Source organism: Schistocerca serialis, chromosome 6 (genome assembly GCF_023864345.2).
Source record: "Schistocerca serialis cubense isolate TAMUIC-IGC-003099 chromosome 6, iqSchSeri2.2, whole genome shotgun sequence".
NCBI lineage: Eukaryota > Metazoa > Arthropoda > Insecta > Orthoptera > Acrididae > Schistocerca > Schistocerca serialis.
In genome coordinates this window covers 265,639,896-265,666,660 of record NC_064643.1, presented here as the reverse complement: position 1 = coordinate 265,666,660, position 26,765 = coordinate 265,639,896, and the positions used below count along the sequence as shown (strand labels likewise).

The window sequence follows — 26,765 nt, the reverse complement described above, 5'->3', positions numbered from 1 at the left end:
CACACACACACACACACACACACACACACACACACATCCATCCACACATATACAGACACAAGCAGACATATTCCGCATGGAATGTTTCCCTCTATTATATTTTTATTTATTGGAACGTATTAGTCAACATTTTAGCAAACATTAAACCATAAAAAAATGACCCATTTCCTTAAAACTAACACTAGTCTTCTCGAAATGACAAGAATGCCACATGGATCAGTATGATTCTACTGTCGCCAGTTGAGAATGGCTACACACTGTTTGCCATACAAACAGCTGCACGTAGACGGACAAGGCAGACTGCGATCATTGCTGGCAGGCAGGTAGATGGTACCACACATGAAAAATGAGAACACTTAACTTTGAAGAATCGAAATTTGTTGCACTACACACCCACAAAACATACATGTTACTACGTCATCACACCTCCATGGTTGTAAATACAAGCGTCCAGTTGCCACATCAAGTAATTGTACAGGTCTTGAATGTAAGTCCTGTGACACTTCATCCCATGCTGCTTGCACCTGAGTGCACAGTTACCACAGATAGGTGTGTGAAGTAGTAGAAATCCTGACACACTCCATGGTACACCTCTAATTCCCAATCACGGAGAGATCAGGCGATGTAGCTGGCCATAGAGTATCCACAGCTTCTGGCATGCTCAGGAAATGGTAGCAGTACGAGGACAAGCATTGTCCTGTTGAAATAGGGTATAGGTGTGGTCATTTACGAATGGCAGTGGCATTTGTTGCAGGACTTCCTTCATGTACCACATGGTAGTCACAGAGCCCATTAGGGACACTAGTGATGAATGAGCACCATAATATACCACTATCCATACCAAACTGATGGGACGTGGTATGGAAGACCACACAACAGCTCTTCATGCTCTCCAACTTGTGGTCAACACCTCCAATGCAGAAACAGGACTCATCACTGAAGATGACACATTGCCAATTTGCAGGATCCTCCTATGTCCATCATTCCCAACACCAGGGGCGTCGGGCATAAAGCTGTGGGGAAGGGGGGTGAGGACAAGAGCGCCGAGATTCATATTGGTCCATATGCACCTACCCCTGCATCATTCAACCACCTGATAATGATACCTGCACTTACCGGATGTTGCAGAGAAGACAGGTCAGCCCACTGACCTGTTCCAACATTGTCATTACATCTGTCAGTGCTCTGTGGACAATCCATTGGTCCTCCCTCCTTGTAGTGTGTGATGTCTACATCCTGCATGTCATTCAGGCATGCCTTCTTGGACTCACTGCCACTGACAATGAGCAGTGGTCTCATCTAGATGGGGAATCTGCTGTCTAATAGTCGCCTTGGCATTGTGCACATTCAGAACATTACGTAGTGACATTACACCTGCTGTACTGGCTAATGTGGCCACTTATGACCTCTTTATATGAACCGATAGGCATTACTTCATGGTCTTTCCCCCACTCACTGTGTGTGCAGCTGACCATGAAAAAGTAATCATCAGCATAGCTTACTGAGTGCAACATATCCATCCAGTCTGCAGTGGGTTGACTGGAGCCTTCTGGGTGCAATACAATGATCAGTGTATTTAGAATTGTGTTAATAGCCAGTTTGTCTTTTGTTGTTATCCTTTACGTACTTCACTGAGAATTTTGTAAGCACATTTAACAACATAATTATGCTCTTTCAATATTAAGGTTGTTTTTCATATTCGGTCATTCATAACTCAGACATTTGAAAAAACGTTGAAAAATTTATTTGCAGTTCTCTGAATCTTAACATTCAATTTCAAAAAAAAGATTCATTTTCAAAGTACTTCAAAGCATTCTTGTAATGCTGTTACACATAATTTATGAACAAAAATATTATTCTTACACATGACACTAAGATATTTTCCAACATTCACAGCACATGGAGAACAGACCTCTGAAGCAGTGCCCCTAAGGACTAGAGAAATACATTTGAGACTTAAGAAATATTTTCAGTTTCATCACATGGGTTCACTATTCAACAAAAATACAATCCAAGTAAAAGCATGAGATTACACAGAGTTAAACAATAGGAACTATATAAATACAGAGCAACGCAATTAAACAAATTAACAGTTGAAACTAACCATGTAAGACATCCTATACATATACTTTGCATTTCTTTTGTCAAAGAGGTTACAGACAGTTTCACATTTCTGAAACAAAAATAAGTTTTCTTTAACATAAACTTTTGAAGTATATATAATTAACAACAGCTATTATTCCAGTTCCATGAGTAAATATTTGCCAGCCTCAAGGAACAGAGGCAATTTTAACAATTAGTGCTGGAGTCAGCCCACTACAGGAGTATGCCTGTAGCAATGCTGTACAAAACTGCCATCCAGCAAACATTCAACACAAATATTGGTTTGATTTCCTTTGTCAATTTACTGTCACAGACTTTACACAAACAGTTTGGTTTCATCTTCACTTGATGATACATTTTGACTGCTATGCAGCATACATAGCATACCAAAAAAACAGTAGGAATGGAAATATGGAATGTTTTTTGGTTGAACACTGATCCAATTTGTTCATGCTATGGCCTTAGCTTCAGGCATAAATGCTTCCCAATATTTAATCAGCTGAAAATGTAAAATGACATGACATTAGCAGTTTTTTAAATATCCATCTGCTAATAAATTTTAAAATTTTTCTAATCAAACATCACTGGATTTTCACAGCCAAACTTCCTTTCACAACTAAGTCAAAAAAATGCAGTCCCTAACTTCTTTACATTTGTCTACTGTTCGAAAGGATTTATACCAAGACATTATTGCTACACATGGTTAGCTTTTCCAACACCACTTGTAATTAAACTGCAACATTCAGAAAGAACTGTCCACACAGATCTAAGGTCTGGGGATGTATAGAAAAGGTTACCAGCAAAAGGTATTGAGATTGCACAGATATGCACAAGCTGCACATGTATTTCCCGTTTTTGTGTTACAAGGATGATTAATGTTGTTATGCGATCAGTTGGTGAAGAGCCTTCCAAAATGAGGAAACAAGATCGCAGTTGTCATTTGGTCTGGACAAGGAGTGCTGTATCATATGGGTAATAATGAACAGGGCAAATTATTTATCTCTGGAAAATTAATTTGTCATACTATGACATTTCAGCTCACACAAAGAAAGCTTCTGTCTGCATTGAAGATGACATAATATGCTACACACATGCCAGCTACAAGTGGTATGCGAACCTCTGACACTGATATGCCTAGTCGAAAGTGTAGTGTTCCTGAACAGTAATCATTTCAATCTGTCAGTGATAGCTCCACAAGAGTTATATGCTACTGTTATGACTGCAATCTGACAGCAGCTACACCAGCACGTTGCGGAGGCCAAGGTAATACCCTTTAAATCACTCCAAACGCCATGTCACAGCAGCAAAATATCACAGGTAAAATCAAAGCCTTCTTTGAAAAATTGTAACTAACGTTGTCTTCCTTGGGCTGCATATTAACAGTTTTCCACTGAACACATCTGAACACTGCCAGCAGTAATATTAAGGCCCCCCAGGAAATATTTCTGGTGCTTTTTTGAAGTAAACTCATGTTTAAGAAGATTCCCAGGAATCTATCCAAACTCTCCAAAATACATACCACAATTCATTGTGGCTAAATGTAGCCCCTGTAATGCTCAATCTGTGCCAAAGTCTCAGCGAGATCAGAAGCAATAAACTGGAACAGTGTCAATTCACATCATCATGACTGATATGTTTTCACTAATATTTATTCACAGACTATCAAAATATATTTTACACTAATACCGATTTCTGCTAAGCAACAATCAGCTTCAATAGATGAGAACTCAGTCACAAATCTTTAACAGTGTGAAACTACTTTGTGATGCATGAAAATTATTTCTGAGATTACCTGATTCTGTAATCACATTCATTTACATTGCCAAGTCCATTTTTGTTTTGTTTTTAATGTGCAAAAACTACTGCACTTCAGTACCATAGAACACGAAGACAAAAAGTGGAGCTGAAAACTACAACACGTTAAGCCCATTGATGGAAAGACAGCTAAAAAACAGGAACTTGGAGAAAGGTCCATAAAATATGTCAGACACAATGGAGATCCTGAACTAAAGATTAAGTGTCTTTCGCCATATTGCTATGACAGGTAAAAAGTAAAACTCACTTGACAGCCTGGGGGCCATTCGCTAAAACGGCTGATAGACAGCAAACATAAATGAGAACATATGGCCAACTGTCAAAGGTTGACAGCAATGAGCACAAAGTGACGAGGGATCACCACTTAAATGACGATGGCTAAAAGGACAATGACCAATACACAACTGGCTAAAATGATCTCATGGCGAGAGGGCCAAGAGGAGATCGTCCAAGCTGCTGGGAAACATTTAATTTCAAGGAGCTTGTTCCCATAAAGGGAAGACCAGTGAAGATGCCAAAGTGTCACCACCTGCCAACAGACAGCAACACAAAGATCATCAAAGGAAACAGAAGAATTAGCAGGCTAAGGTACGAGGACTGCAGTCTTGGCAGCCACATCAGTGGCTGCATTTTCCATCAGACCAACATGACCAGGGACCCACATGAACATCACAGTGGCTCCATCAAGACTGAGCAAGAGAGAGCTTTCCTGGACCTGTTGCACTAAGGGGTGGACAGTGTACAGCACACACAGGCTCTGAAGGGCACAGAGTCAGAGTAGATGACAATTAAAAAGCCTATGTCGCCGGATGTACTGCATGGCCTGATACAGGTTGAAGAGCTCCGCTGTAAATACAGAGTAGTTTTCAGGAAGGTGATATCAAAACATTGTTGGTAACAATGATGAAGGCACACTCGACACCACAGTCAGTCCTAGAGCCATCAGTGAACACAAAGGTACTACTGCGAAGTTCCATGTGAAGGTGAAGAAACTTACAGCAATAGAGTGAGGCTGGAGAAGTGACCTTAGGAAGGGAATGAAGTCCAAGGTGAACATGGGCTGTCACACGAAGCCAAGGTGGTGAAGGGTTTACATCCACTGGGAAAATGGCAAATAATGTGGAGTTAAGCTACTGAAGTAATAGGTGAAAGCTAACTCCATGAGGTAGTAGAGAAGAGGGATGCACCCCATGCTGGAGATAGGAGTCATCAAAGGAGGCAGGAAAGGATGGGTGGCCGGGTATGGCAGACAAACAGCATACATATCTGCTGAGGAGAAAATCATGGTGGTATGACAGCAGTAGTTCAGCAGCTTCTGCATACAGACTCATCTGGGCTAGTGTACAAGGTGCCAGAGGCCAAATGGATGCCATGATGGTGGAGTGTATTGAGACAGTGTACGATGAAAGGACGTGCAGCTGCATAAATGAAACACCCATAGTCTAGTTTTGAACGGAAACGCGACTGGTACACACAGAGGAGAGTGGTTCGATCTGCTCACCAGGAAGTACCACTGAGGACACACAGGACACAGAGGAACCATGTACAGCGACTGACCAGGTAAGACACGTGGCACGACCAAGAAAGTTTCCTTTGAGCATGTGCCCCAGAAATTTCGTAGTTTCAACAAAAAGAGCAACAGGCTCAAGATATAAAGACCGTGGAAGAAACCAATTGTGCCGAAAGAAACAGTTTCGTCAGTGGAAAAGTGAAAGCTACTGTTGATGCTCCATGAGTAAAGACAATCAAGACAATGCTGAAGACAATGCTGAAGACATCGCTCAAGGAGAGAATTCCGGGGAGAACTGCAATAGATGGCAAAAATAATCAATGAAAAGGGAGCCAGAGATGCCTGGCGGGAGACAGGCCATAATGGTTAATGGTGATAGCCAAGAGGACAATGCTCAGGATGGAACCCTGAGGCACACTATTTTCCTGGATATAGGTGTTCAACAAGGCAGAACCTACACATACCTTGGAAACTCAATCTTAAAAATACCTGAAGGAAACTAGGCATGCAGCCTCTGAAGCCCCACATATAGATAATTTGGAGGACACCAATAGTCCAGCAGGTATCATAGGCTTTCTCCAAATCAAAGAACATTGCAACATTCCAGTATCTTCACAGGAAACCATTCTTGACATGGGTTGACAAAGTGACAAGGTGGTCACCTGCAGAACAATGCACTCTAAAGCCAAATTGCGAGACTTGAGCCATCATACCAGCCTGGCATGAATCATACATTCCATCACATTGTAAACACAGCTGATGAGAGAAATGGGTTGGTAGCTAGAAGAAAAGTGTTTGTCCTTACTGAGGCTTGGGTATCTGTATGACAGTGGCTTCATGGCAGCATCTGGGAAATGTGCCCTCTGCCCAGATGTGATTGTACGTATGAAGGAGAAAGTGCTTGTCTGCAAGAGAAACAGTCTGCAACATCTGAATGTAAACATCGTCTGGCCCTGGGGCAGAGGATCAGGATGAATTGAGAGCATCACCTAGCTTCCTCATATTAAAGGCGGCATTTTAGCACTCAATTCTGAGATAAGAAGGATATTGCCCAAGCATCTCTCACTCGTTTTCAATGGAGGAAGAAAGGGTGATAGTGGGTGGAGCTCGAAATCTCTGCAAAATAGCGGCCTAAGGTGTTGAAGATAGCAATAGGGTTCACTATGACATCCTCTGCTATGGTCAGGCCAGAAATTGGGGAAAGGACCTTGGTCCCAGAGGTCAGAGTTCAGCCTACACGATGGAAGAGGGAGTGGAATTGTTGGAAGAACTAGTACATGAAATTCAGCTACGTTTCTTTTTGCTATCCCAAAGAACGTGATGACACTGCGCACACAACTGTTTACAATGAATGCAGTTTGCCAGTGTAAAAACACAGAGAGCACATCTCAGCATGCAAATTGTGCTGTGGCACACCTCATTCCACCAAGGACATGGCATGGTAAAGATGAAGTGCGAGGAATGGAAAGTTATGCAGCGATAAGGATAATGTTGGTAAGGTATTCTACTTGGTCATCACAACTGGGGAAATGTTGTTCATTGAAGTTCACCAGGGAGGAGTAAGGCCTCTAGTCAGCCTTAGAAAGCTACCATTTAGGTGTGCACATAGGTGGGGGTAGAAGTCAGCAACATGTTAGCACATGAGAAATGGTTGCTTGAGTGTGTGTCAGAGAATGGACCACTCTAGACGATGGACAAGCCGGCAGTGCAGAAGGAGACGTCCAAATGGGAATAGGTATGCACTGAGTCTGAAAGGAACTTGGGTGCTCCCATGATAAGACACATGAGGGTAAGTTGGTTGAGAAGATCAGCCAAGAGGGCACCTCTGCGACAGGTTTGGGAGAACCACAAACAAGATGGTGTCCATTAAAGTCACTAAGCAGCAGAAAGGGGTGAGGGAGTTGCCCAATAAGCTGGAGGAAGTCAGCCCTGGTGACACCGGATGAGCAGTATGACTCCCCCATGCGAGATGGAAGGCCGTAGGATCCTGCTCGAAGAGATCTGGAGAGACATCAGCATTCTTGTCTGTTTGTCGGGTCCAGGGTAGAAAAATGGTTGGCAGTACACACCGGCAACACGGCGGTCAGCCAGATAAGGATGTTATGTGGTGACACCATTCAAGAGGATCTGCAAGTTGGTGAAGAAGACCATTTGCCTCTGATTGCTTGGAGCCTTTATGGGTGGCAGAAGAAGATACAGATGTTTGTTGGCTTGAGGGCATAAGAAGTCTTCATGAAAGTATTCCTTCTGCCCTTTCCAGCCTGCCGGTTGTGTAGCAGGTGGCTGCCCCATGAGGCAAATTTCTTATGGCTTGTTGTGCAGCTGGAGGAGGAGACAGGGATGCTACCATGACACGGTGATTTTTCAACCGCAGTGCTGAATTTGAGGTCGCAGGTCTGTGTGACCATGTCCTTCATAGAGCGAGATGTAGCAAGAACATACTGTGAGCTGAAAAGTAAAACACAGTGTTTCTGACTTGCTAGCAACTTGGGAGCAACAGGTTAAGTCAACGTTTCCTTCACCTAGATCTCCTGGATGGTCTGCTCATCAAGATACATGGGACAATCTTGGGATGAGGCTGCATGATCGCCATTGCAATTGATGCAGCGGGTAATAGCAGGCAGACAATTGCCTTCGTTAGCATTCTTACCACGGGTTACACATTTGGCTGAGCATTGACAGGACATGTGAGTGTGGTTGTAATGATGACACGGTTAGCAGCACATTGGGTTTGGGATATACGGTCAGACTGTGATAACTCAGTCTGCTTTGATGTCTGAGGGAAGCACTACTATATCTACATCAGAAAAAGTATGCGTGTGAGCACTGAGGATTCATCTACCTTTTTTATCACCCAGTGGCCTGCAATGATGCCCTGATCACAGAGGTATGTTTGGATTTCTGCCTTAATCAGACCATTGAGCAGCCTAGTGTAAATAACACCACACAAAGAATTCAGCGTACGATGTGCCTTGACACGAACAGGATAGCCATGAAGGAGCAAAGCTGCAAGCAGTTGCTGGACTTGAGAATCAGCAGTAGTCTCCAAAAGCAAAATGCCATTGCTTACATGAGAGCAGGATTTCACAGGGCTGGCAACTCCAACACATTTCTGGATAATGAATGGATTTACCGTTGCAAAGTACTGACTGTCTTCAGTATGTGAAACCACGAGGAACCCTAGTGCTGCTGGGAGGGTTTTTGAATCGTTAGCCTCATTTTGTTTCTATTTAGTAGATGTAGACTGAAGGAGATGAGTGACTCACTGCGAGAAAATCTCCACAACTGCCAGCGTGTCCAATGGTGTGCTCCGTCCAGCCCCCCCCCCCCCTCCCCCGCCAGCCTCTGACCCACATGGGGGTCCCACCCGCCTTAGATGGTAGTTCACACCTGAGGTTACATCCCAACACCTAACAGAGGGACCAATTGGCAATCTGAGACTGTAACAGATCAGGCGATCACCCCTCCTTGGGTCTGACTTGTACCAGAGGATACGTGCAAACCCTACCTATCAAGCCATGGCTGGGAATTACGCCTTACCCAGTCACCTGTTACTTATCAGATGTGTGGCCTGACATTCAGGAGTGCACCAGGAGGAAGAAGAAGAGGAACCTCTAACACCGAAGCAGAGGAAGGACAGGAGAAGGGGAACAAAGAAAGAAAAGATGAGCAAAAAGCAGTGGAGAGACTGTTATGATCTCAGGCTACTGAAAATGCAGAACACATTCCCACGAACAACCCGACATGTTCCCCAAGGGAGGGTAAAAAGAATAGCGGGAGGATAGACATGCAACATGGAAGGGAAAAGGTACTGCGAAGGCTGAGGCCCCATGGTAGCCAAGCATGAACCCACCAAAGAGTGGCGAGCCTACTGGGAGGGAGGGGGGAGTGGTTGTGTCTATAATCTATGACCAAATATTAAATGAAGTACTACGTATTCTCACTGATTTTGTAATTTCAAATTCAGTATAGCACATTTGCACATTTTCACTACATAATCTTCATTAAACAATGATTGTGCGCTTGCACTGCCTTCTCCTTGGTCCTATCAAGAATCAAACAAGAAATCAGTTACATTTATGATACTCATCTAAAATGCTTCATTAAGGCATGTTTTTGGTCAGTTAATAGTGTATGGAGGTTGGTATTAATTGGCCTAAAATGGCTATGGTAGACATGGAAATACAACACTGGTGGCAGTAGCAGATATCTGTTACTTACATGGACTAAAAATAAACGAAGGAGGGAAGGCTCTTCTCAGATGAGTTGTTAAGAAGGCACACGAGTAAGAAAGAGGCACACGAGTATGACTGGAAACATTGTTAAGCTTTCTTACGATCGTCTTCAGAGGTAGGTATAGGAAACATAGGTGCCTATTAAGCACTCAACATCTGAACTCTACAGCACGATGTCACTTTTTCTTCTATTATTTACATTCGACCGAAGACTTTCATTCTGATCTCTGCCAAGATCATAATATTCAAATATCTAAGACTGATTATTAAGTTTAGCAGGTCCATCATTCAAGCACACTGTAAAGCTTAACGGCAAAATTTTTAATGATTAGCACTAATTAGATACCTGTAGTTGATTGTTCATCAGGTTTTCCAGATACTGAATGATGATTGCCTTGAAATCTTTCACACGATTGATCTCAAATCTTTCCAATTCTTTTTTAATCATCTTTGAAATATTATCAAATTCTTCTTGCCCACGTTCAACTTTGGACTCCCACTGAAAGTAAACAGGAGTTCAAATTATGATTCAGGAACTAGTAAAAACTAGAATTTTGCACCATAAAAACTAGAAGTTTGCACCACACAGAACATGGTCAGGTCTGAGTAGTAAGTCACTATATGTACTGTTTTACAGTGAAATTAAGACTAATGTCTTTCTGTACCACATTTGCCTTTAATCTGTCACAGATAAGGTAGAATCTCCAAGAAGTATCCTCTAAACTCTTACTATCGTTGCCTATTACTTATTAAGAATCTACTAAGTCAAACTACAGCAGGGAGGGGAGGGGAGGGGGAACCATCAAGTTCATCTTGACTGTCTAGATGAGTAGAGTTGGCTTATCGTACACTGGAAATCAGGCATCACATTGAAATAAGATTGCTATTCATCCATATTAGTAACAGTTGCTTTCATACACAGGGAAATATATTACATACTTATACTACTGGCCAAATAGTTCTTGCATATACAAGCCAACGGAAGAGCAATTTCCTGACATAGAATAAAAGTCTTTTCCAAAGGTATTTGGAGTGTAGTCCTGTGCAGAATCGAAAAATGAATATAAATAGTTCAAACAAGAAGAGAAGATTTTGAAAAGTGGTGCTGCAATATACTGCAGAAGATGGATGTGCAGATTAGCTAACGAATGAGGAAACACTAAATACAATTGCATAAAAAATGAAATTTATCGCAAAACTTGACTGGTTGTTGTTGTCTTCAGTCCAAGGAGTGGCTTGATGCAGCTCTCCATGCTACTCTATCCCATGCAAGCCTTACCTCCCAGTACAAACTGCAACCTATATCCTTCTGAATCAGCTCAGTGTATTCATCTCTTGGACTCCCTCTATGATTTTTACCCTTCACACTGCCCTCCAATACTAAATTGGTGATCCCTTGACACCTCAGAAGATGTCCTAACAATTGATCCCTTCTTGTGGTCAAGTTGTGCCACAAATTCCTCTTCTCACCAATTCTATTCAGTACCACCTCATTAGTTAAGTGATCTACCCATCTGATCTTCAGCATTCTTCTGTAGCACCATATTTCAAAAGTTTCTATTCTCCTCTTGTCTAAACTATTAATCATCCATGATCCACATCCATACATGGCTACATTCCATACAAATACTTTTACAAAAGACTTCCTAACACTGAAATCTATAATCAATGTTAACAAGTTTCTCTTCTTCAGATATGCTTTTCGTGCCACTGTCAGTCTACATTTTATATCTTCTCAGTTATTTTGCTCCCCAAATAGTAAAACTCTTCTTCTTTCAGTGTCTCATTTCCTAATCTAATCCCCTCAGTTTCATCTGATTTAATTAGACTACATTCCATTATCATCGTTTTGTTTTTGTTGATGTTTATCTTATATCCTCCTTTCAAGACACTGTCCATTCCATTCAACTGCTCTACCAGGTCCTTTGCTGCTTCTGACAGAATTACGATGTCATCGGCAAACCGCAAAGTTTTTATTTCTTCTCCATGGATTTTAATTCCTACTCCAAATTTTTCTTGTTTCCTTTACTGCTTTTTCAATATACAGATTGAATAACATCAGGGATAGGCTAAAACCCTGTCTCACTCCCTTCCCAATCACTGCTTCCCTTTCATGCCCCTTGACTCTTGTAATTGCCATCTGGTTTCTGAACAAATTGAAAATAGCCTTTCACTCCCCATATTTGACCCCTGCCACCTTCAGAATTTTAAAGAGATATTCCAGGCAACATTGTCAACAGACTTTTATAAGTCTACAAATGCCAGAAATGTAGGTTTGCCTTTCCTTAATCTATTTTCTAAGATAAGTCATAGGGTCAGCATTGTCTCACGTGTTCCAACTATTCTACAGAATCCGAGCTGATCTTCAAGGTCGGCTTCTACCAGTTTTTCCATTCATGTGTAAAGAATTTGCGTTAGTATTTTGCAGCCGTGGCTTATTAAACTGATAGTTCGGCAATTTTGATATCTGTCAACACCTGCTTTCTCTGGGATTGGAATAATTATATTCTTCTTTAAGTCTGAGGGTATTTTGTCTGTCTCATACATATTGTTCACCAGATGGTAGAGTTTTAGGCTATTAGTAGTTCTAATGAAATGTTGTCTACTCCCGGTGCCTTGTTTCGGCTTAGGTCTTTCAGTGCTGTGTCAAACCCTTCACACAATATCTTATCTACCATTTCATCTTCATCTACATCCTCTTCCATTTCCTTGCTATTGCCCTCAAGTGCATCATCATAGTATAGACCCTCTATATACTCCTGCCTTCCTGCTTTCCCTTCTTTGCTTTGAGCTGGTTTTCCATCTGAGCTCTTGATATTCATACAAGTGGTTCTCTTTTCTCCAGATCTCTCTAATTTTCCTGTAGGCACTATCTATCTTACCCCCAGTGATATATGGCTCTACATCCTTACATTTGTTCTCTAGCCATCCCTGCTTAGCCATTTTGCACTTCCTGTTGATCTCATTTTTGAGACTTTTTATTCCTTTTTGCCTGCTTCATTTACTGCATTTTTATATTTTCTCCTTTCATCAATTAAATTCAATATCTCTTCTGCTACCCAAGGATTTCTACTAGCCCTCATCTTTATCTACTTGATCCTCTGCTACCTTCACTATTTCATCTCTCAAAGTTACCCATTCTTCTTCTGCTGTATTTCTTTTCCCCGTTCCTGTCACTTATTCCCTAATGCTCTCCCTGAAACACACTACAATCTCTGTTCTTTCAGTTTATCCAGGTACAATCTCCTTAAATTCCTACCTTTTTGCAGTTTCTTCAGTTTTAATCTACAGTTCATAACAAAGAGATTTTGGTCAGAGTCCATATCTGAACCTGGAAATGTCTTACAATTTAAAACCTGATCCCGAAATCTGTCTTACCATTATATAATCTATCTGAAACCTTCCAGTGCCTCCAGGCCTCTTCCACGTATACAACCTTCTTTCACGATTCTTAAACCAAGTGTTAGCTATGATTAAGTTATGCTCTGTGCAAAATTCTACCATGCGGCTTCCTCTTTCACTTCTTACCCCCATTCCATATTCACTTACTTTTCCTTCTCTTCCTTTTCCTACTATCAAATTCAAGTCCCCCATACCTATTAAATTTTCATATCCCTTCACTATCTGAATAATTTCTTTTACCTCATCATACATTTCTTCAATCTCTTCATCATCTGTGGAGCTAGTTGGCATATAAACTTTTATTATGCATTCACTATGCTGTTCGTAATAGCTGATCCTTTTATTTTATTCATTAGTAAACCACCTCCTGCATTAGCCCTATTTGATTTTGTATTTATAACCTTGTATTCACCTGACCAGAAGTCTTATTCCTCCTGCCACCGAACTTCACTAATTCCCACTATCTCCAACTTAAACCTATCCATTTCCATTTTCAAGTTTTCTGACCTATCTGCTCGATTAAGAGTTCTGACATTCCACACTCCGATCCTTAGAATGCCAGTTTTCTTTCGCCTGGTAACGACGCCGTCCTGAGTAGTCCCCGCCCAGAGATCCGTATGGGGGACTACCTTACCTCCGGAATATTTTACCCATGAGGACACCATCATCATTTAACCATACAGTAAAGGTGCATGCCCTCGGGAAAAATTACAGCTTAGCTACAGTAAGCTGCTTTCAGAAGATACATACAGATGAGAAGGCTTGCAAATGACAGCCCCTAGCAGTCTGTGAGTTATGATCCATGACAGTTACAGTGGGCTTGGTGCAGCTGCTTCACCTGTCAAGCTCAACAATCAAAGTTTCTATGGGAACACCTCCTCACTGTTATCACAGCTTTAAAGATGACTAATTTTTCCATCTGCAGCCTTTGTGCTTTGCAGGGATCATCTGTCACCGACTATACTATAGTACATAAGAGTGGCATCAAACGAATCTTTGAATGTATGGTCCAGTGAATCTTTCAACACAGTAGGAGTGCTCAATCAGGCATTATGTCAGGTTGCATTTGAAGTTAATTATATTGTCTATCAGAATATTCACATCAATGGGTACGTGGCCAATGATTTTTGCAAGGTTTCTTTTTCCTCCTTACATTTATGGGGATTACTGTTTTCAAATTGTGCCTGCTGGAAGAAGCTTCATAAGTGAGTAAATGTACTCCAAATATGTGGTCATAATGTCCATCCATTTGAAGACATGTCAAGTACAAGCAATTTCCTTACTTACCTGATAGCAAGATTGTCATTATGAGAAACATTGCTTATCAGCAGAACAATCATTCTAAGGAAGCATGGCTATTTGCTAATCCCATTTATTTTGATATGTTGTCAAATGTTAAGACTCCAGGGAATTAGAAGTAATATTAGAAGAAGTCCTTACAATGGAAAGGCCAAACTAACAATTCTGCTGAGTGTCCTAGCTCACAGCAGGAAGGTGCCCCATAAGCTGCACGGCAAAAATTCACCAAAGGAGTGTGATTGTAGGACTTAACATGTCAAGAAAAGTGCAGGCTTGTTGGTTGAAAAGCATTTGGAACATAATGCTCAGCTATTTTCTTAGGGGGGGGGGGGGGGGGGGGAGGAGAATGTTGGTGCTGAATTCTTTCACAAGACACTTCACTACACTAAAAGAGCTGATAATTAAGAACAAAGCAGACCTAACAATAATTCCTAACAACATATATTAGACCTTCAAATGATGGATGTTACTGTGAACAGACATATCAGAGCTCACCTGAAACAGCTTTATAGTGAGTTCCTCCCAAAAGGACACCATACTTTCACTCCAGGGGGAAGTAAAAAAAGCCCTCAATACCCAAGCTTGGTGAATGGATCGTTATTACCTGCAGGTGAATCTCAAGTGAAACCATAACCAAAGGATTGAAAAAGTGGTGTGTATCTAATGCCATGTATGGGTCATGAGGTAACATAGTATGGGAGTGTCAGGAAGAAAGAAATGGCAGTTGGTGTACAAACTATCATATCTGCATTTGTAATGAATAAAAAAATAGCAGTATCACAGCTATTGCCTTAATTGGCAAAAGAGATGTGAGCAAAAACTGCATGTAAACCATTTCTTTCTGTTCCTTGTTTTTCTTCTATTAAAATATGTACAATTAGTCAAAAAGTGTATGTTCACAATGCATAGTGTTAACTTTCTTGGCAGTTCGTTCAGTAAAACTGCGACTTTGGTTAGTCAGGATTTGCTAAAAATAAAAAATCTCAAGCCCCTTCAAAATGGTGAGGAAGGGTGAACCATATAGGGTCAAAATACAATCAAATAAATACACTAAAATAATGTGAAGTTTCTAAACAAAGGCAATCACTTTAGTTCCAGAGCGCATTTTACCCTATAAGAAGGAGCAAGAAAAACAAAAGGTGAAAAATTTCTTTGCTTTTCAAGGCACCCAAAATTATGAAGAAACCACCTAACGAATACAAGTGAATAATGCCAGTTTTACTCATTAAGAAACAAAATAGGAAAATTAAAATGTCCAAAAAGTTTTGTATAACTTTTATGATGTGATAAGATTCTACCGAGTACTTTTTGTAATTTTACTTTTCTAAATCAGAACTCCCGTTTTTTTCAATACCACTGACCACAAGCAATCTACGTACATGCCCCAGTGTAATGAAGCTAACTGTAATTTGCATAATGTGTGCAATTCAGTGAAGAGCCAAGTTTCCAATTGTGAACAGGACAATGTGACCTGTGCACACTGTTCAGTCAGTCAACATGCCTCAAGAAATCATTTCAAGCAATGGAAAACCCAGGTAGGAATATCAACAATATAGGAAGACATTGCTACTTACCATAAAGAAGAAATGTCAACTCGCAGACAAGCACAATAAGAAAGACACTCACATATAGCTTTCAGCAACAGCCTTCGTCAGTAAACCACACACACACACACACACACACACACACACACACACACACACACACACACTCTCTTACCTTATACACACATGACCACCAACTTCCGCATCTCTGGCCGGAATCTAACATCATGTGGGATGCAAGCAGCTATCTGGACGGGTTGGGTAAGGGATGGTAGTGTACAGATGGATGCTGTCTGGTGAAGAGTGCCAGGACTAGACTCCCAAGAAGTGCAGCGTCATGAGGTTGCGGAGCAGGGAGGTTCAGAAAAAAGGAGCAGAAATAGAGAAGAGTGGGGAAGGTGTGTGGATGCATTGGCAGAGGATTGCAAATAAACATGGTGGAAGAAGAGAATGAGGAGCAGACGATAGGACAGAGGGGGTGAAATTGTCAGGTGGAGAGTGTGGGCACAGTACGTTACCATAGGTTGTGGCCAGGATAATTACAGGAGCAGAGAATGGGCCATTCAGAAAAGCTGATGGTGAAGTAAAGGATCCAGATGGCTCGGGTAGTAAAGCAGCCATTGAAATCAAGTGTGTTACATTCAACTGCATGTCGACAGCCAGTTGGTAGTCATACCAATGTAAAACGCAAAGATTGCAGCAGAGCTGGTAAACAACATGGCTGTTTTCACAAGCGACCTGGCCCCTGATGGGGTAGGACAAACCAGTGACAGGACTGGAATAGGAAGCACCGCGTAGGTGGTTTGGTCAGGTTTTGCACCTCTATGTTCCATAGGGATATGATGTTTGTGGCAAGAGCTTGAGATTAGGAGTGGTGTAGGGATGGACTAGGATGTTCTGGAGGTTGAGTGCGCGATGGATCACCACTTTAGGAGGGGTGGGAAGTATATCAGGTATGATGTTCCTTACTTCAGGGCACGATGACACATAACGAGAGTCCTGGCAAAGAATGTGGTTCAGTTGTTCCAGTCTGAAGTGGCACTAGATAATGAAAAAGACACTCCTTTGTGGCTGGTTCTCAAGGGTGGTGGGAGGATTGGGAGTGTGAGGGGAAATGGCATGAGATATGTTTGCAGGCTAGATCTGGGGGATAGTGCCAGTCTGTAAAGACCATGGTGAGGATCTCAGCATACTGACCGAGGGAGTTTTTGTCACTACAGATACGCCATCCCCGGGTAGCCAGGATATTTGGGAAAGGGTTTTTGGTATGAAAGTAATGACAGCTGTCTAAATGCAGGCACTGTTAGTGGTTGGTTGGTTTACTGTGGACAGAAGTGCAGGTGGAGCCATGAGAGAGAAAGTGGTCAACATCTAGGAGGATGGCACACTGGGTTGAGGAGGACCATGTGAAGTGGATGGGAGAGATGTTGAGGTTGTGAAGGAACGAAGATAAGGTGTCTTGGCCCTAAGTCCAGATCAGGAAGGTATCGTAAATGAACCTGAACCTGACTAGGGGTTTGATGTTCTTGGAGACTAGGAAGTTCTCCTCTAGATGGCCTATTGAAAGGTTGTCTTAGGAGGGTACCTTGCAGGTGCCCATAGCTGTGCCACAGATTTGTTTGTATACCTTCCCTTCAAATGAGAAGTAGTTATGGGTTAAGATAAAGTTAGTAAGGTGTATGAGGTAGTGGGTTTGGAGTCTGAAGGATGTTGGGAAAGGTGGTGGTCAATAGCAGTAAGACCAGGGGAATGAGGGATTTGTGCATATAGGGAGGTGGCATCAACAGTGACAGGTGGGGATCCAGGAGGCAAAGGGGGTGAGGGATGGTGGAGAGTCTGAAGGGCGTGGTTGGTGCCTTTGATGTGGGAGGCTAGATTACAAAAAATTGGTTGGAGGTGTTGGTCAATGAGAGCCGAAATTCTTCCAGTGGGGCCACAATAACCAGCCACAATGGCGAATCCAGGACTGTTGGGCTTGTGGACTTTGGAGAGCACGTAGGAGATGAGCGTGCAGGGTGCCGTAGTGGAGAGAAAGATTCAGGGAAGATGTCCTGGGAAGGGCCTAAGAGTTTAAGCAGGGATTGGAGTTTGTGTTGGACTTGTGGGATGGGATCAGTCTGGCAGAGTTTATAGGTGGAGGAGTCAGATAATTGACTGAGGCATTCTGCCAGGTAGTCAATGTGATTCGTAACAACATTGGTGGAGCCTTTGGCTGCAACTAGGACAATTAGGTTAGGATTTGTTCTGAGGTTGTGTATAGCTGTTCTTTCTTCTGCTGAAAGGTTGGTGTTCTGAGGAAAGGACCTGGGGAAGGATGGCGAGGGCTAAGTTGATGGTAAACAATTCCTGGAAGGTGACCAGAAGGTGGTCAGGTGAGGGGGGGTGGGGGCACAGTTGGATTGTGGTATAAACTGGAAGAGGCAGGGTTCAATGTTGGAATTAGTGTGGTTTTGGTTGGAGGGATTGGTGGCAAACTAGTGCTTCCATTGCAGGAACTGGGAGAAGAAGAATAGGTCTTTGACTTGTCAACTCTCTTTCTCCTGATCTCTGCAATAGAGGCACTTCTTTGCCACCAATCGCTCAAACCAAAACTACCCTAGTTCCAACATTGAACCCTGCCTCTTCCAGTTTATACCACCATCCAACTGTAGCCATCCCTCCCTCTCACCAAACCACCCATGGTCACCTTCCAGGAATTCCTTACCTTCAACTTAGCCTCACTGTCCTTCCCCAGGTCCCTCCCTCAGAACACCAACCCTTCAATAGAAGAAAGAACAGCCATACACAACCTCAAAACAAATCCTGACCTAATCACACTACTTGCAGATACAGGTTCCAGCAGTGTCATGAATCGCAGTGGCTACTGGCAGAAGGCCTCTGCTGATTATCTGACTACTCTGCCTGGAGACTCTGCCAGACTGATCCCATCCCACAAGTCCCACACAAACTTTAATCCCTGCTTAAAGCTCTAGGCCCTTCCCAGAACATCTCATCTGAATCAATTTCCCTCGTCACCCCTACTACATCACACACACACACACACACACACACACACACACACACACTCTCCACATATTCCTGAAATCCACAAACCCAACAATACTGGATGCCCCATTGTGATTGATTATTGAGCCCCCAATGGAAGAATTTCAGCCCTCTTCAGCCCTCATTGACCAACCCCTCCAACCAATTGCCCATAATCTAGCCTCCCATGTCAAAGATACTAACCACTTCCCTCACTCACACTCTACCATACCCACCCTTTTAACTCCTGGACCTCTACTCATCACTGTTGACACCATTTCCCTACACAAAAACATCGCTAAAACCCATGGTCTTACTGCTTTTGAAAACTAGCTTTACTGACATCTCTCAGACTCCAAAACCACTACCTCACACACATTACTAATTTATCCTAACCCAGAACTCTCATTTGAAGAGAAGGTACATAAAAAAAAATCTGTGGCACAGCTATGGGCCCCTGCATGGCAACCTCTTACACCAACCTTTTTTTTGTCGAGCCATCTAGAAGAGACCCTCATAGCCTCCCAAAACACCAAACTGCTAATCTGGTTCATGTTCACTGAAGGTATCTCCACAATTTGGACTCGGGGCCAAAACATCCTATCTTTGTTCCTTGAAAACCTGAACACTTTCTCTCCCATCCACTTCACTTCATATTATCCTCCTCAACCCAGAGTGCCTAGATGTTCATCACCACCTCTCTGGTAGCTCCGTCCGCACCTCTGTCACATTAAATCAATCAACAGTACCTGCTTTTAGACAGCTGTCATCCCTTTCAAACCAAAAACATTTCTCCCATATAACCTGGCTACCTGGGGATAGTCTATCTGCAGTGACAAGAACTCCCTTGCTAGGTATTCTGAGGGCCTCACCAAGGCCTTCACAGACAGGCACTATACCCCAGATCTAGTCCACAAACAGATCTGTGCCATTTCCCCTCACACCCCCAATCCTCCCACTACTGCTAAGAAGCAGCCACAAGGGAGAGTCTTTCTCACTGTCTAGTTCCTCCCCAGACTGGAACAAATTAACCACATTCTTCGCCAGGGCTTTCATTATGTGTCTTAGTGCCCTGAAATAAGGGACACCCTACCCGACGTACTTCCCACCCCTCCTGAAGTGGTGATCTGTTGCCCACCCAATCTCCACAACATCCTAGTCCATCCCTATACCACTCCCAATCCTTCGCAACAAAGATCATACCCTTGTGGAAGGCTCAGGTTCAAAACTTGCCCAACCCACCCACCCCACACTTCCTATTTCAGTCCTGTCACAGGTTTATCCTAACCCATCTTGGGCCAGGCCACCTCTGAAAGCAGCCATGTAATTTACCAGCTCTGTCGCAATCATTGCACAGCCTTTTACACTGGTATAACTACCGACCAGCTGTCCACCAGGATGAACGGCCACTGCCAAAATGTGGCCAAGGGCAAAATAGGCTATCCTGTGGCACACTATACACCTAAACACAACAACATTTTATTTCAAAGGCTATTTCACTACCTGCACCACCTGGCTCCTTTCCTCAGTCATCAGCTTTCCTGAACTGTGCAGATAGGAGTTATCCTTATAATACATTCTCCACTCTTAATTATCCCAGCCAGAATCTATGGTAACATACTGTTCCCACAACTTCCGTCCAACAGTTTCACCCCCTCCGTCCTACCATCTGCTCCCCATTCTCATCTCCCACCCTGTTTATTTGCAGCCCTCTGCCAACGCATCCACTCACCTTCCCCACTTCTCTCCATTTTATCTCCTTTTTCTGCACCTCCCTGCTCCACAACCTCATGACGCTGCACTTGTTCGCAGTCTAGTCCCTGCACTCTCCACCAGACTGCATTCATCTCTGTCTGTACACTATTATCCCTTCCCCTTCCCTTCCAGATTGCTGCTCACTGCCAATGCCAGCTGGTGACTACAAAGTATTGTTCGTAAGTATCCCGAGGAGGAGGCAATGCAAATGTGCACTGCCCTTTTGGAGGCAAGCAGGAGAACAGTGTTGACCAAGACTGTATGCAGCTGTTTGACAATTCAATGCAATTCCATGGGTTTATCATGGAAGCAGATTCGACAGTTTGGAACAACACCATGTACAGATGTCTGACACCTCTCACTAGTAGCAAAGCCATCAGGACAAGCTCCACCAACCTATTGTCCGGCCCTACACAATACATTTTGGCAATGGCTTTTCCTTTCAATACAATAATGCACTAATGAGGGAAGTGCTTATCAACTTTATCAATGCTCCATTACCCTGAGCATCATTTTCCCATAAAATGTAATACAGAACATACTGCTCTGTACTCTCTCAGTATTCAGTGCTCACTTCTTTGCACTGCTGTGTTTGGAGCCCGTTACAAACATGCATTTTTATTTCCATGAAGTCTGTAACAACTAACCAAGTAATTTGAAACATAGGCTGGAGTACATGTACGCTTACTCTCAACATTGTGTCTACCACACTAAGGCTTCTAGATTTCTGTACTTTATGTGCCACTGGTGTTCGAAATACTGGTGGAGAGCAGTTCAACACTGTCTTGCATTACCATTAGCACATTCACATTGAATATTTTAAGGATTTGGAACAACAACTATCCTGCAACAGTCACAGCTTACCTATTTGCGGAAATTTTTTTAAAAGTTCAAAATTTACGTTTCCTTGTACAGCAAAAGCTACTGAATTTAAATAAAATTTTGTTGGATACTGCAAAAAGTGTGAACAGAAACAAGACACTATTCGATATAGTAAATATTACTCCTTACTTCCACAACTTCCATCCCAGCTTGCACTCCTTTATCTGACTTCCCTGACAGCTCCAATTTTGCTTTCTGTTCTCTCTTTTTATTTAACATCTGCTGCGAGTGCTGCCAATTTTGATACACCTTGACCCTCTCATGGAACACTTCCTGAAAAATTATACAACTGTCATGTACATATTTTGGTATAATGTTAATGTAATAAGTTTCTGTAATGATGCTGATTAATTACATGCATATTAACAGAAAAATCTGCAAAAAACTGACATTTACAATGGGAAATCCGTCTTTGAACCAATCAGTGCATGATGAACACAGCACCTTGTACCACACGGTAATTTTTGTTTTTATGCAAACCAACTGCTGCCATAAAACATTGCTTCACTAGATCAAATAAATATCCATTAATTGTGTATCAAAGCCTAAAAGCTAGCATTAGACTAAAATGCTGACTGAAGGTTTACAGTGTGAGGAACCTCTATGTTGCCAACAGCATTGGAAAAATAATAAAAAGGGAAAAATAAGAACATGCTGTATGCACTTTTGGAGCCAGTGGTTCCTTCTTCTGGCAGAAAAGTTGAAGGGGAAGAAAGAGGGCTGTACGAAAAGGACTGGAGAGGTTAGGTTCTCATCCCATCCGGCAATTCTCCCCCTGACCCAGCATTCTTTGTGACTTTTCTGAACTGTATCCCTTTCCCTAAACCTTTCCAGTCCTTTTCCTTCACCCCTCTTCCTTCCCCTCCAGAAGAAGGGGCCACTGGCTCTGAAAGGTTGCTCCAGGAGTAAAGCAAAACCTTATGTCTGAAAATAAAAACCACTTTTACGTAGGAAACTAAGAACCAGTTTAATCACCTGTGAATCATCTGCTAACATTACAGGCAAGGAATCTAGTGTGTGTGTGTGTGTGTGTGTGTGTGTGTGTGTGTGTGTGTGTGTGTGTGTGTGTGTTCCACTGCTGCCACTTCGTGAGGAGATTTCTTATTTATCCATTTACAATCTACAGTATTGGTATGATCATGTCACCAGGTAATGAGATAACAGAACACAGAAGTTTCAAAATTCCTAAAATGCATGGAAACAGAATTTTTAATATTATATCATTGAAGAGAGTTCTGAGATGGATTTAAACTGGGTTTAGTTCACACCCTCTTCCAAAACAAATAAGTAATTGGGAAAGCACAAGACACACTAAACAAAAGCAGCCACAAACATGGTTACAGAATATTCAGGAATCAATTGACTGACATGTCCTTAGATCCTGTTTGAACTCAGGTATTTAATAACAGAGAGAAAGAAGGAAGATAAACACACTAGGAAGTTAGATATAGGTAAGTTACCAAAGAAAGAGATTCTAGAAATTTTCAGGTACAGTGATAACCAGTATAAGTAAAAGTGTTAAATGTAATTATGTAGAGCAGCCAATAAAATAATGAAAATTAGAAGTGAATAATCTGAATCACCAAATCTCCTGAACTGGGAGTGTATGGTGCAACCATTTCCACAGAGTGAACAATACTTATTGTATTGTATATTGTATTTTAAAAGCTATGGTTAAATCAATATTTCACCCAAATCTACACATTCAATAGTATTTAGTCTCCAGAAATATGAAGAATTAAAATTACTGTTTGTCCCATTTCCTGAAGTATTTATAAACTTTCATGTAGTGCCTACACTTTACTTCAGCTAATTCTTTATTAAGGATCAAGTAAGGAGACACTGACTTTTCAAGAATTGTTCTGAAACTGGCAATTAAAACATCAAACATTTAAGTGAAAAGTCTGCCCCCTAACAAAGACTTTATATTTCATGAAAGACATATACCATCAGCTGCTGTCAAAAACTTTATTAAGTGCCTACCAGTTTCAGTCTATATTTTCTGACACTGGCCAAACAATTCATAATATACACTTAAGATTTTGACAGCAGCTGTTGGTGTAACTATATGAACAGGTCTTTCAAGAAATCTATTGCAGCTGTCGAGCACTATTTTACGGGGTACTGTGCATAACAGCTTGAAAAATCTTACCATGGAACACCCATTTCATTAATAACACTACACAAAACCATATATTTAAAAGTGAGATCTTTTTGGTAATGCAGCGACAATTATAGGAGATTTATTTCGAGTGTTAAGAGCATGCGTACACAAGTTAGCCACTCATTACCTTTACAACTTGTCAGACTACAGCATATTTTTCTTCCATTAGGTAAGTGCCAACAAACATGAGACTGAGCAATTTACCTTTATTGCGCCAAACAATGCAACATAGTCCTTCAAAAGCTCACAAAATATAGAGAAGTCAGAATTAGCTTGTTCGTTGTAGAGGGCTTCCACCTGCAACACAGAGTGACAGTCTATGTAGTTCTAAGATATATGACCGATAACAAATGAAATTCAGAAACACAGTATCACCCAGCAAGAATTGAAATGAAATAGAACTTTGTGGGAGGAATAGCAATAGGAAAAAAATTGAAGAAACAAATCTTGTTTGAGTATAATGTGTAAATTTAATGTGGAAAGGGCAAATCAAAATCAATAATACCAGGGTAAATATCGAACACACAAAACATATTGAGCAAAGATACCATGAAAATAGGCTAAACTAAAGACCAAGATACTGATCAGAATGACTGAGGAATTCAAAATTATGTAATCAAGTAACTAGAAAATTATTCTTAACACAAAATAATCTCAGTATTTTACAGAAAACAACTGTTAAAACAACACTTCAGTACACTCTGGACAGCCAATTACTGACAACCCATGATTTAGCCACCCTAACAAAGCATCAATTACATAAAATTAAGCATAACAGTCACCGTAACATCATAAGCTAAAATGAGGGCAGACAATAAATTTTTTCTGTCCCATTACGGTGTAAAAGATAATCAATTAAAAACACCGAATACAGAAATTATTTGAAACAAGCACTACAACCAGTTAACACTGACTGGAGTAGGATGCCATACAACAGATTCATTAAAATTAGTACCACTATCTTTATGACAGGCAGAAATGTTATCACAATCTTAACCTCACTAACAACATTTTGTAATACAACTTTATTAAGACACTGCACTGACAAATTGTCCTGTATACGGTAAGGTGAGGTGTGAGGTGGCCCACACAAGCATTGAAAGTTGCTTCTGGGGGCCTATTTTTCTGGTCCTTATATCCAGTTTGGGCCAAAGAGATTTGATGCGGATCCGCATATCTCCACCTGGAATCATGAAAGATAATGGGGGGTAAGTATCTGCTCCTCTAGCCAGACAGACAGCCAGTTCATTCCCTGGGAGGCCTACATGGCTTGGGGCCCACAGAAAATCAACAGAGCAGGCGGAACGGTCAAGGGTACAGAGAAGGTCATGGACAGCAGTGACCAAATGGTGACTAGAGTAGCACAAGTCAATAGCCTCCAAGCTGCTCATTGAGTCGATACATATCTACTATTTTAGAACCATCAGCGTAAAAGGAAAACTGAGATACATTCCAACCGGCAATCCCACCCAATGGCAGATATCAGAGGAGAGACATTCCTCTTTCGCAAAGAGGACAGGCTGCATGGGATGGTCAGGGAATCGTCAAACAGCAATTGGGTAAGAAAGCACGGGAATCCCCACGTCTGTGAAGAGACTGTCAACACAGCTAGTGTGAAAGGCAGTGATTTTAGTCACACCCCATAATATGTAAATTTAATGTGGAAAGGGCAAATCAAAATCAATAATACCAGGGTAAATATCGAACACACAAAACATATTGAGCAAAGATGTGGAAGGAGTTACTGAGCCATAAATCTGACAACCATTACCTAGTCTGGACAAAAACAGAGTGAGGTGAAGATGAAGAGCAGCACCCCCAAGACTATGTGGGGCAGGAGGCGCAAAGCATTAAGCTTCCGCATACAGGTAGTCTTCAGGTGGCGAATATGGAGCAGCAACGTCAGCTTTTTATTAAAAAATAAGGCTCAAGAAATGGGACTGTGCTACATCTAGGCATTAGTCACCTAAATGAAGTTCTGGATTGGGGTGTATTGTGGGTTGACGACAAAAATGCATAACCTGTGTTTTGGAGAGAGAAAACTGGAGACAGCACATGAAGAGGCTCGTCAGATGGTGTCTTTGAGCTGCTTTAAAGCAGGTGCTACTGAGTGGGAGCTGCACCAGATAAATTGTGAACATGCAATGATGGGGTAACCGGAGGCCCAACAGAGGTTACAACCCCACTGATGGCGATGGACAAGAGGTGGACACTTAACACAGAACCCTGTGGGATACCGTTCTTCCGAATCTGAGGAGTGATGAAAAGTAACAGCTCAAACCCGGAAGAACCAGTGGGATAAAAACTTAGGGATAAAAACCTGAAGGGGGGCTGTGAAAGCTAAATGTGACAGCGCTAACCCAAGTTAAATGCCTTATGTAGGTCAAAGAAGAACACGTAATGGCGCCAGCAGTTAGTGAAAGGGTTGCTGTTTCCAATCGGAGTAAATGGTCAGATGGAGATCGTAGTTACCGGAATCCATGATACGGTGACAAAATGCCCCGAGATTCGAGTACCCCACTATAATCTGAAGTTAACCATCCCCTTGAGCAATTTACAAAGTATGTTGTTCAGGCTAATCGGGCGATAGCTGTCGAGAGCTGCCAGAATAAGAAGTTCTAACCGAGCGAGGTGGCGCAGTGGTTAGCACACTGGACTCGCATTCGGGAGGACGACGGTTCAATCCTGTCTCTGGCCATTCTGATTTAGGTTTTCCGTGATTTCCCTAAATCGCTTCAGGAAAATGCCGGGATGGTTTCTTTGAAAGGGCACGGCTGATTTCCTTCCCCATCCTTCCCTCACCCGAGCTTTCGCTCCGTCTCTAATGACCTCGTTGTCGATGGGACGTTAAACACTAATCTCCTCCTCCTCCTCCTCCGTTTGGTTCTTTCCAGGCTTAAGGACGGGGATAACCATGCTGTCTCACCACTGCGAGGGGAATGCACTTGTGAACCAAATGTGGTTGAAGACCCTGAGTAGATGTTTCCTCTGGATTAGGAATGTGGGCCTTGGGTCATGTCATGTGAAAAGAT

The 26,765-nt window shown here is 42.1% G+C and overlaps 1 protein-coding gene across 1 annotated transcript in view; it reads right to left on the bottom strand.

Annotated features, from left to right (window-relative positions):
* Positions 1-1,721: 1,721 nt before the first annotated feature.
* LOC126484151 (sorting nexin-2) overlaps positions 1,722-26,765 on the bottom strand; it is a 50,078-nt gene continuing 25,034 nt past the window's right edge. The window contains exons 8-11 of the mRNA XM_050107549.1: positions 23,938-24,030; positions 21,699-21,842; positions 10,010-10,162; positions 1,722-2,602 (exon numbers count right to left, since the gene is read on the bottom strand). Of these exons, the coding sequence (XP_049963506.1) occupies positions 2,552-2,602; positions 10,010-10,162; positions 21,699-21,842; positions 23,938-24,030 (441 nt within the window). The 3' untranslated portion in view covers positions 1,722-2,551. The remainder of the gene's footprint in view (positions 2,603-10,009; positions 10,163-21,698; positions 21,843-23,937; positions 24,031-26,765) is intronic.